This window comes from Vipera berus (genome assembly GCF_964194415.1).
Source record: "Vipera berus genome assembly, chromosome: 1".
Taxonomy (NCBI): domain Eukaryota; kingdom Metazoa; phylum Chordata; class Lepidosauria; order Squamata; family Viperidae; genus Vipera; species Vipera berus.
In genome coordinates, this window is record NC_138202.1 from 28,160,809 (window position 1) to 28,173,585 (window position 12,777).

Consider the following 12,777-nt stretch of genomic DNA (forward strand, 5'->3'; position numbering starts at 1 on the left):
AATAATAAAATACAACATGAGTAAAAATACAGTACAAATATTTCAATAAGACGGATTTATGGGCTCCAAGGAAGATAACTTTGTGAACGTCATATAGGATCAGGAACAATCTGATATCTAATGGGATAGTGCTTCACAGAGTCGTCACTGCAATATAGAGGACTTTCTTCCAGAATCCCACCAGAAATCTATCTTTAATGAATGGGACCATAACATGCTTCTCCTCTTGGGACAGGTAGACATGACTGGGGAGAAGCAGTCTTGCAAATAACCTTATATTACTGATTACTTCCAAATATTAGTGGGGTTTTGGGTCTCAATTTGAAGCAAGTCTAACATGAAGCATTTGTATTTGCTTTTCAGTAACATTCATAGTATAGCAATTCCTGCTTCCACATAAACAGTAATTGGCTCCCAAGTTCTAATTCTGGTAACTTACAGAACTATGAGACATTCTAAACTAAGTAATCGTTATTGGAACTGGAAGATCACATCTCCATAATTAGGTTTCAGTACAGTTCATCTTCAGAAAAAGAAAGCTCCAAGAAAGGAGACTTTGCTTTCCAGTTTGTACAGTAAGATCACCTTCCAAATGAATTTAGATGGCTTTTGTGGAATATCCATCAGTTTTTTGGCATGGTGCTAAAGTGATTTGCCATTGCCTTTTTTTTTTTACTTTCCTGTGTAACCAATTATACTGGACTTCATTTTGGTCTTCCATGCAAGTGCAAACAAACACCAACTCTGTTTAACTTTTTAGATAAACCAGAGTTAATTTTATCTCTTCTTCAAATTATGGATGAAACCTTCTTGCCTACTGTAATCCTTCTTGCCTATTAATTTATATATTTTTATACAATGGCTTACAGATGTAGAAAATTTCACACTAGTTCAGCAACAGTTTGTTGTTTGAACTTTAAAATTAGATAATTACATTTGTTGTCTTTGGTTGTAGTGATTATGGTATTTCAGGGAGTAGAATTCATTGTCTCGTGGCATAGCTGCTGTAGTAATTTAAAAGGGTCTTATTGGATTGGATTATCATGAAGATTAATAAATAAATAAATTGTTGCATCTAGAAAGAAGTGCAGAGCCCTTCTTACCTATTGGGGCTTTCCAAATTCTTCCAGCCACTGAAGTTCTCAGAATAATATTCCTTGGGAGACGAATTTCATTGCCACTGGCAACGTGAATTGATGGAATTCACGCTCTTCATTCAGAGTAAGGAAGTGCAGCTCAATTCATTTTATTGGAATCTTGCTTATAAGTCAAGCATGGGGGAAAAACATTGTAGTGGTTTTGAAATATTTTAAAAACTGCTATTAAAAATATTAGGAAATACTGTTTATCAATGGATAAGTATATAACAGATTATATAGAATTATATTATAGAATACTAGAACCAGTAATAGCCTTCCTTGCTCATTTGTTCCTAGTAAAAGCATACTTGAAACGACTGTCTGTCCTGTATGTGCTCAGTATAATACCAACCATTGAGTTAATCTTCTGTAATTCTTACATAGATGAGATTTTCCTAAGTTAATGGTGCAGTGTGAAAAAATACAGAATATTAGTTGATCCGAAATATAAAATATTACTCGACTTGAAAGTAAAGACATGTAAATATACACACACACATACTTGTATATTTAGTTCCATTCTTAAAAATAGTGTTGTTCTTGAGTTGCACGATTTTGATCTGTTTTACAAAAGTAGGTAAGGCCACTTTTGTTTTTTCTTAATTATTCTGATTTAAATATTATTTTACAATTACCATTTGTCATTAATAAGTGTAGATTTCATCCTTCCCCCATTAAATTCTTTATTCATAGGGACTTTATCAGTGGAGTCTAAGCACTGACACCTAAATTCCATTTTCATGTTATAGCTTCCTTTCTATTAATAAAGGAAAATATTAACCAGTACAATTTGAATAAGTAACAATTTTAGAATAAATGAGTGCAAGTTCTTTTTCATTATTTTGGAGGAGAAGAGATTAGAATGGTCCAATTGGTTTTGACAGGAATTTAATAAATCTACTTAATCCCTTAACAAATAGCTCCCAACAATTAAAAATACAAAATAAATTCATAAAGATGGTTCCATCTACTCTGTGCTTGGCAGAAGAAATGCTGGTATGGGTTTATATTTTTTGTACATCTTTTTCTATATCTAGATTAAGACCTGGGGCATTGGATTCGAATCACCATTCGATTTAGAGTTTCTTCAGGGAATGTCAGAGAATAAAATGATTAGCCACTATTGCCCTAAATTCCCTGAAGCAAAAACAGGATAAAGATATCATAAAAATTATGGCTGCCACCAAGAACAGATTCCTGCCTTATTACCGCATTTCATGTGCAATAGACAGACAGCCCTTGCGCCCCCTAACTTGCAATTCATGAAGAAAGAACAGGTTTCTGAGATTAAACATTATGAGTCATGAAAGTTATGTAATATATTTATTGTAATCTATTGGACTGTAAAAAATTACTATTTCATTTTTTCTTTTATTCTTTATTCCCTTTTGAACAATATAACCATTCATTTAATGACCATTCAAAGGTACAACAGCACTGAAAAAAATGTCTCATGACCTGTTCTCACGCTTAAAACCATTGCAGCAACTCATGATTGTGATCAGAATTCAGGCACTTGGTAATTGGCAAGCAGTTATGATAGTTGCACTGTTCCGTGATCACATGATTGCCATTTGCCATTTTTGACAAGCAAAGTCAATGGGGGAAGCCAAATTTGTAACCAAATGATTCACTTAACAACCATGGCAAAAGAAGTTGTAAAATGGGGTGCAACTTACTTAACAATTGCCTTGCACAGCAGTGGAAATGTTGGGCTCAATTGTGGTAATAAGTGAAGGACTACCTGTATGTGTTTTACGTTGAACAGTAATTTAATTTTTTATAACCAGTTATTAGATCACTGAAAGTGTGGTAGACAACATCCCTTTTGCCACATTCCGTGTTAGCTGCAACTTCTGAATCATCTTCAAGACCAGAATCACATAGAATGGATTGTAGACATTCCTATGATGTTGAGTTAGGGTAGACAACAGACTCTTGGGAATAAGCCAGACTTGATCAAGAAGCTGTTGGAGTAGGCATAGTTGTCCATCTCCACTGTGTGTCTGCCACTTCAAACCTGATTAATACAGGTAATCCAAGGCTGTGCAGTAGCTCCTTTGGGAGAAGAGTGGTCCCATTTAGATTAGAAATTTATCTAATTTTCACATCTAGAAGTCACCATCTATGCAGCAAAAATTAATAATAATAATAATAATAATAATAATAATAATAATAATAATAATAATAAATATTTATTTATTATTTATTTATTTTAATCCCATTTATATCCCGCCCTTCTCCGAAGACTCAGGGCGGCTTACAATTTAAGCACAAATCAATGTGCTTAGCAATAGCCTTCAAAATAATAATAATAATAATAATAATAATAATAATAATAATAATAATAATAATAATAATAATAGAGGTATTTCCCAGATACCTTCCAGTTCTGTATTGTGGTTAACTGAACTATAACACAGATGAATAATCTGTGAAAAAGAAGTAAGAAAGGGCAACAGAGGGTTGAGAAGCTGTGACAAGGAGGTGAACAAATGGAAAAAGTAGGAGAGAATAAAAAAAGATAATATTTACCGACCCACTCCAATTCAGATGAGAGAAGATTAAATTGATTTGAGTATCTTTCTTTGCTTAAAATTGGCTGGTAATGAATAACAGAGTTGGGATGGACCTTGGAGGTCTTCTAGTCTAACCCCCTGCTTAGGCAGGAAGCCCTATACCATTTCAGACAAATGGTTGTCCAATCTTTCTTAAAAACTTTCAGTGTTGGGACATTCACAAGTTCTGGAGGAAAGTTGTTTCACTGATTAATTGTTCTGACTGTCAGGAAATTTCTCCTTGGTTCTAGGTTGATTCTCTCCTTGATTAAAGGAAATATACTTTTTTTCAAAGACCCCTGGGGAGTGGGGCCTTTCATAGGGGATATAGTTCTAACTCCTGTTGACTTTGGCAGGGAAAGGGATTTATGTGAAAATCTATGGAATAATGTACTCCATAAACTTCCATTGTACATTCTCTGAACCAAAAAATATCCTACTGAAAATTGATGAGAGAGACAGAGAATTACATCCCCCTCCCTAGAAACAAGAAACCCTATTATCATTTTCAGGTTCCAGACAAAATAGTGGTTGGCTTGATTTATAGGGCACTGACATTGCATTGACATCTATGGCATCTGAGGCACCATATCACAAGAATACAGTAGTTTCCTAGGGGGCAATTTAATGTATTGGTGGTTCATGTTAATTTACAAGACCTATCCAATATTTTTTTATGTACTGAAATAAATCTTTATTCTCTATTCTCAGCTGAGTCCAAACATATGTTATAGTTACTCACATTCTTTCCAACACTTCTCTCATCTTCCACAATTTTCTTCCCTACAAAAGTTTTTCACAAAGCTATTGCCACCTCAGGCCTCAGTGTACTATATGAATGATTTCGATTGTTTTTAACTACCATGTACATGATTTTTCATTTGTTTACATTCATCTATCCCATTTGAAGAGAGATCACAGTAACTCTTCACTGTCCCTTTTTGTTACTGCACCTTTTAATTAGACTTGGTCATTCGTAACTTCAGATGATTTATGTATAGTTTAAAAAGTGCATGATTTTCCAAAAATCTCACTCTTTATATTCTGTCATTATGAGCGTTGTCATTTATTTATATTCCTTTTTGTTTAATGTATGTTGTCCTGAAAGAGGACTCTCCTCTTAAACCTGACCTCTAAGGTGACTTTGATGATAAAATTGTAACAAAACATTTGAAGATAAACAGTGACTGTGTTTTTACAACAGACTAAATCATATTTTCATTTTGCTTATAATGTTTTCTGAAGTCAAACCATTTATGAGATTATGGTTGAGGAGATGTACCTTACCAAATGTGTAACTAGGGCTTCTTTTCTTAATGTGTTTTACCCATGATATAGCAAGGATGAAAATGAATAATAGCCATTGCCACTAGAGAGAGAGTGAAAAATGTTCATTAGACTACAAGTCATTTTGCACAACTTAGAAAGTTTTTAATTGATAATGAAATCATAACATGCAGTATATTGTATATGGTTGGATATATTTGACAGAATATGTTAATTATAAAATATTTAAGTGAAAGATGACCTGCTACAGATAGCAGGAACACTTGCATAAATAACACAGCTTACAAATTATTTCTTATGGCTGGTTAATGATCAAATGACTCAATGCAGGATTACTAGAAGACCTCCAAGGTACCTTCCAGATTCTATTCTATTCTATTCTATTCTATTCTATTCTATTCTATTCTATTCTATTCTATTCTATTCTATTCTATTCTATTCTATTCTATTCTATTCTAAAATAATATTTTAGCCAAATGTATTATTTTGGAACAGATAACATTCCAATCCTTGGAAATATTGATTTTGAATTTTTTGGTATAGCTACCTGGTTCTTTTAAAAAAGTATTATGGCACTTTCTATGAATGTATTTAAGGTTTCTAGGGTTAACCAATAATTTCATCCAGCAACTTAACTGCTAAAGCATCATTCCTGTGTCACGGTGGCTCCCAGTCTCCAGTACCATCTATTACTAGAAGTGTAGAAGTGAATATGTTCTATGGACCTACATAGCCTTCTAGGCCGGATAATGCCAATTGCTAGCCTTTGAAAAGGGGCGTGTTTTGCTTTAATCTGCTTCTGTGACATTAGTATGAATTTCTGGTTGAAAAAATAAACCTTTCTATAGGAAATCACATTTGCATTTCTTACAGAAGGTTTTTCTCTCAGAAATTCTATAGGAACAGGCATTCATTTGTCTTACAGATTCTGCTCTGCGTCATAAAATTATAATAATATGTTGGAATAGAAGCAGGGTCGTGGAAAAATCAGTATTTATCAGGCCAGGCTATAGAATTGCTGTTAAGGAGATAAAACGAGGGGAAGTAAGTTGTGCTTCCAAGAAATAATAGAATTCCTATTCTGCTTTACTGAGACATTACCTGAAGCACTAGCTGTACACTAAGGGTTTACCGAAAGAATATTGATCTGTGAAATGTATTCAGAAGAGATAACGTAAGGTAGTGTGAAACTTGCAGATCAAAACATACAATAAAATACCGTATATACTTGAGTATAAGCCGAATTTTTCAGCCCACTTTTTGGGCTGAAAAATTCCACTTCGGCTTATACTCCAGTCAACAAAAAAACTTACCGAGGACTTGTGCGCGGCCGAGGCTTTGGTGCTTCCGGGATCGCGCGCACCTCTCCCAAGCCACCGCCGTCCGGAGACCTGCCGACGTTTGGGGAGGTTTGGGGAGGTGCCCAAACCTCCCCAAACGTCGGCAGGTCTCCGGACGGCGGCGGCTTGGGAGAGGTGCGCGCGATCCTGGAAGCACTGAAGCCTCGGCCGCGCGCAAGTCCTCAGTAAGCTCTGGGCGGTCACTTGCTTCGCGTCTCCTGAGGGAAGGGGGGGCGACTGGAGCGGGTGTGTTTCCTCGCCTGCTGGGCGCCGCGATTTGCCCGGGGAACGCGCGGGCCCCGAATGGCAGCATGGAGCGAGGAAGCGGACAGCCAGGGCTTCCCCGAGAGCCGCGGCCACACAAGGTATTCCTGTGTATTCAGGTTTGCAAAATGGCGGATCGAGCCTCTGCTGGCGGCAGAGGCTTGCAGAGCGCGGATCCAGCCTCCGCCGGCGGCGGAGGCTTGCAGAACGGCGGATCGGCTTATACTCGAGTCAATAACTTTTTTCCAGTTTTTGGGGGTAAAATTGGGGGTCTCGGCTTATACTCGAGTCGGCTTATACTCAAGTATATACGGTATAAGAAATTGGGCATGTGTAATTAAGAAATGTAATATAACAATGGACTTACATTCTGTTACTATATAGGCTGGGGCATGAATGTATTCAGAATTACGGGGGGAAAAAGACTAAATATCAGAAGGAAATTTCTAAAGGTACAAGCTCTTTGAAGAAATTGTTAGAAAAGGCAAATGGATTGTTTTTCATTAGCAATTTTTCATTTTTCATCAGAAAGTGACAAAGAGGGGCTATAAAAAATCAAAGTTTATTATTACAGTATTGGCTTGGTATTAGAATAGATTGTCTCCCCACAAGTCTAGCATTCTCTCATCATTATTGTCTGTCTGGTAAGGGCTGCTGGGAATTACAGGCCAGTATACTGAGGAAGACTGAATTAGATCACTGAGGCCTTATCAAGTCTGTGGTAATCCTAACATCAGTCAGTTAAATTGACTTTTCTTTCCAGCTGTGAATATTTAGGCACATTAACGATCTATAAGGTCTTGCTATGTGCATACATGTTTGATCTAATTGAATCTGGATTTGTGTTTTATTATACAAATAAATATCTGAAAATATTATTGTTCAGCGCAACAAAGGATTCAAGGACCATTGTTTATTTCTGAATAGTTTCAACTGTGGTTTGCTTTGTTTATATTAACTGCAGATATTTTGTTAAAGGACACATAAATAAAATACCAGCTTTCATAGTAACACAGTTTAAATATTTGTATAAATATACAAAGCATGCCTAAGACAGAACTCTATAAATCCAGAAAAGCAAAACAGTTGAGCTTTAGGTTAACACTGACATTGTGTGATTCAACACAATGGACTAGGATTATGGGACTCCATTTGAGAATCTTTTTTTCTTTGATATATGTATTTAACCTATGGCTAAATTAACACACACTCTCTAATGGCAGTTTAACAGCAGATACTTTTATCTCCACAGATTTGAAAGAACAATACATCATGGGAGCTTTTCTAGACAAGCCAAAAATGGAGAAGCACAATGCCCAAGGGCAGGGCAATGGACTACGCTATGGGTTAAGTAGCATGCAAGGTTGGCGAGTTGAGATGGAAGATGCACATACAGCTGTGATTGGCCTGCCAAATGGACTTGATGGATGGTCTTTTTTTGCTGTGTATGATGGACATGCTGGATCCCAAGTTGCCAAATACTGCTGTGAGCATTTGTTAGATCACATCACAAGCAATCATGATTTTAAAGGATGTGGTGCTTCACCATCTGTGGAAAGTGTAAAGACTGGAATCAGAACAGGTTTTCTGCAGATTGATGAACAAATGAGGTTACTATCAGAAAAAAAACATGGTGCAGACAGAAGCGGGTCAACAGCCGTGGGAGTCTTGATTTCTCCCCAACACACTTATTTCATCAACTGTGGAGATTCTAGAGGTTTACTTTGTAGAAACACAAAGGTTTATTTCTTTACACAGGATCATAAACCAAATAATCCACTGGAGAAGGAACGTATACAAAATGCAGGTGGTTCAGTAATGATTCAGCGTGTGAATGGCTCTCTGGCTGTATCTAGAGCGCTTGGGGACTTTGATTACAAATGTGTTCATGGGAAAGGCCCCACAGAGCAGCTTGTCTCTCCAGAACCTGAAGTATATGAAATTGAGAGATCAGAAGAAGAGGATCAGTTCATCATATTGGCTTGTGATGGTATCTGGGATGTTATGGGAAATGAAGAGCTGTGTGAATTTGTCAGATCAAGGCTTGAAGTCACTGATGATCTCGAAAGAGTTTGTAATGAGATAGTTGACACCTGCTTGTACAAGGTAGCCAGAATTCTGAAGGAATTTATTGCATTAGAGGTTTTACATGTGGGATAAAAATCTGTATATGCTTTATATAATCTTGGAAAGAGTTTCTTTGTGGCACATGTGGAATTTAGAGAAGTGTATTTTGCCAGCTAATACTTGCTCTGGTTATTTTTATTCTATGTTATTGATTAAGATCATACAATGCTGATAATCTGTATACTTAAAATTACACGTACTTTTGCTAATATATTGCTGAATTTGCATTGTATTTTACATATTTTTATAATTAGAAAAATGTGGGTACTTGATTTATAGAGCTAATTTGAGCATTACTTTTCATTTTATTTTGTAACGTCACAGCACTTTTTTTAAAAAAATGGTGCAAAGGTCTTGTTTCTATGATAGATCATCAAGATTCTGAACTAGTTCAGTCCATTTACTTTTTTTTTTAATCTAACAGCCTTGGGAATCTACAACTTTAGGCTGAGGATATATAATTTCTATACTGGGCTGAATTTCACTATTTGCTTTGTCTTTTTAGTTATTTTAAAAAAATTATGAGATACATGTTGCAGAGTTTGAGTTGAAATATTAACTTAATAATTAGAAGAAGCCTAATTTTAATATGAAGATAACAATTGATAGACTTACAAATAGTGTGCTTAGAAATGTTTAAAAAATAACTGAAATTTCTTTTTCCTTCCCTTTTTAGGGTAGCCGAGACAACATGAGTGTAATATTGATCTGTTTTCCAAATGCACCAAAGGTATTACCAGATGCAGTGAAGAGAGAGACAGAGCTGGACAAGTTCCTGGAAAGCAGAGTAGAAGGTGGCTCTTTAAGAAAAAAATAAGTAATTTAATTTTAAACAAAACCTGAACAGCCAAGTTGTAAATATTTGGTTTTTTTTTAATTAAATCCTTAAGTGCCATGGGATATTTATAACACATATCACTTAAAGGTACTTTTGTTGCCTTTTGATACATGTGTAGGTTTATCCTATTAAAATACGTGTCCTTGACTGTTCCGTTACAGTAGAGAAAAACATAGATACAACATTTATGTCAGAACCATTACCAGCAATAAATTTATGTTCCAAACAATTTCTAGTTGATGATATTGAAGAGTATTTAGCTATCTTAATAGAATTACATTTAACATAATACTCATTAAATATATGTATCGGTATCTGTTACAGCTGTGTAATAATTTCAAGACAGCATAGTCATAGTCTTGTGACTTGATATTAATATAATTTTGTACAATAGAATTCAAAACCTATTTTGATTTAAATCTTATTTTGGTTTAAAGCATGCATTAAAATGTGCATGCCAGTCTCTTATATAGCGCCTTGGAATATGTGCAGTGCAATCCTGTGCTTATATACATGGATGTTAAGTATGTTCACAAGTAAGCTTTTATTCATACTACTAGTTGTAAGCAACACTAATATGGACAAATATGCATTTCTCAAAAAAAATGAACAGACTGTGAAATTAGATTTAGTCAGAATTCATCAGACCTTTAAAATAGATGTAATGATCAAATTGTATTATGAATGTAAATTGAAGGTGATTTAATTATACCTTAAGGCCATGGAGTTATGAGTATGACTAGTAGGAAATTTTATCTGCTTTATTGAGTTAAATATCTCATGTATTTTTTTATCTTATAAAAGCTAACTGTGTCAGTTAGCTATCTATTAATGTTTGAGATCTTAAAATTCTCTCAGTGGAACACCAATGAGTTGGTGTGCTGCAATGGCTAGGAGACTAAGGTAGAAATCAGGAAACCTATGGTTCCTATCTCATCTTTATAATTACCTCATTTAGATGGCTCAGGCAAAACACACTTTCTTGAATCTCTCCCTCCTATTTTCAAGAGGGGAACATAATACCCGACATAAAAATTAAATTAAGATAATGTTTATGAAATACTTTAAACCCCTGAAAACACCATATGGTAGTATTAAATGTAAAATTCAAAGCAGATTAATGTTACACCGAAGGAACTTCAGATAGTGATTGCTAATACATATTTTTTTCTGCAGAATCACAGTCTCTGCTTATACAATATATTGCAAGCATAGTAAGTGAATGTAATTAATAAGAGTGGAAAGAAGCATTATATAGTGACAACCTAGTGAAGCTGTGTCTTATAATAAAGTCTATATATTATCTGAATAATGGGGGATAAGCAGACATTATGCAGTTTTCTTTACCTTGAGATAAAATTATGTTCAATGTCTGCAGTCCAAGAGTTCCCCATCATTTAAACCTGCTTCCAAGTGAAGAACCTATTCTTCCTAAAATAAAATTTCTCCTTAAGTTTAAAGCAGGGGTCCCCAACCCCTGGGCCACAGCCCACTACATGGCCGTGGTCTATTCAAAAGCGGACCACACGAGCAGCCGGCTGGCGTGCTCACATGTAGCGCTATTTGCTCAAGCGGCAGGCATGCACACATGCAGACGTGCACATAGCTCAACTTGCACAAGTTGAGCTGCCCATGCATGTGAGTGCGTACTGGTTCTCCACTCTTGCAAGTTAAACTGCACTTCTGCACCAGCCTGCTGCTCACACAGCCCATTGCCCTCTCCCCTCCTGCTGGATTGCCAAACTACAAAAGTTGGGGACCACTGGTGTAGTTAAAACAATAGGATTTAGTTACAACTCAGCTAGTAAACTGCTTTAGTATGTGTTAGGGTGAACTCGTTCGCTTTGTCCTTCATATCTTACAGAACCTTCTCAGGTTCTTGTGGAACCCTTGACTTCCATGGAACACATCTGGACAAACCTTGAGTTATTCATTCACTCATTCTCTCTCCCTCCCTCCCTCTCTCCCTCTCCTTTTCTCCCCCTCTCCCTCTCTTCTGAGAGAGAGAGAACCCAAGCATTTGCAATGTTTTGAAGTGTAGTCTTCCATAAAGCATCCAATTACTCTGAACTTGTTCTGAGTTCAAAAGTAGTTTGATGGGTTTCGAAAAGGATAACTGCCAAAGAAAACTGAATTCCAGGCAGTATTGCCTGGTTTCTAACTTCAGGAATCTTGAAGAGCAATTTAGATTATACTATAATCATTTTTGAACTGGGAACAGTTAAAAAATTAAATATGTACTAAACTGATGTATCGACCCCTCTTGGTCTATTACAAAACATTATTCTGATCAATAGCTATGTTCTCTTTTGCACAATTCTTGGAAATATATACTGTATACTGTATGGTACAAGAAATGATAAAGCTGCTGACTCATCCAGTTATATGCTTAATATACTATTTCTATTAAGATTCCAGAACTACAACTTTAAAAGACGAACATTAAAATTTAAAATTACCACATTTAACATGCACATCCATCCACGTGTGTTTGTGTGCTCTGATTGAAATAAAATTGAAGCTTTTAACATTTAATAAGAAGAAAATGAGTAATAAGATTGATTAGATGTAGTTTTTTTCAGGATGACCAAGCTTCAAAAAAAAAGTTAACTTTAGGATTCATATTTGTTTATTTTTCTGAAAAATCTGCTTTGTTGACTGAGTTACACTACTATAATATATAATATATTATAAATTATGCCTTTAGCTGTGTTCTGATCAATTTTATATTTATTTTGAATATATTTAATTGTAGTTATGTGACAAACTATTTATGACACTCAAACTTAAATACTAAGTGCAGTTCCTTAAAACTGTATTTCAAAATGTTCTTCTAATATTATAGACATTAGGACTACCCTTATAAAATTAAGTCCCTCAAACACAACTGAGATTGCAGTCCTCAAAGTGATTTTCTCAGTGTGAATTTTATTTCAGTTTAATGGGATTCTCAGGTGTAATATTTCACAGGTTACACTGGAAAATTTCACTATTTAAAAATGTGTTTGTTTCATAGATGGTTATTGATTTAAGTATGCTGTAATACCCATCTTCAGTAAAACACATATATTTATAGAGAGAGATTTCCTCTTACCGAGAAAAAGGTGAAGATTTCTGGATACCTATTCTTCATATTCTCTCACATTTGTAAAAATATAGCGTTTTCCAAGCCCTTCAAAACTACAGTGCCCATTTAGTTACGGTAGTGTGAACTGTACTTCCAA

The 12,777-nt window shown here is 35.4% G+C and overlaps 1 protein-coding gene and 1 long non-coding RNA gene across 3 annotated transcripts in view; one reads left to right on the forward strand and one right to left on the reverse strand.

Annotated features, from left to right (window-relative positions):
* The window catches only part of PPM1A (protein phosphatase, Mg2+/Mn2+ dependent 1A), a 38,552-nt gene that overhangs the window by 12,385 nt on the left and 13,390 nt on the right, over positions 1 to 12,777 (forward strand). For both annotated transcript variants that reach the window (XM_081342801.1, XM_081342802.1), the window contains exons 2-3: positions 7,841 to 8,694; positions 9,392 to 9,509. In XM_081342801.1, the coding sequence (XP_081198927.1) occupies positions 7,861 to 8,694; positions 9,392 to 9,509 (952 nt within the window). In that variant the 5' untranslated portion in view covers positions 7,841 to 7,860. The remainder of the gene's footprint in view (positions 1 to 7,840; positions 8,695 to 9,391; positions 9,510 to 12,777) is intronic.
* On the reverse strand, positions 3,148 to 9,471 carry LOC308676793. The gene is made up of 3 exons (XR_014028366.1): positions 9,453 to 9,471; positions 4,985 to 5,066; positions 3,148 to 3,197 (listed from the first exon to the last, which is right to left on the reverse strand). It is a non-coding gene; the product is annotated as an uncharacterized lncRNA (long non-coding RNA).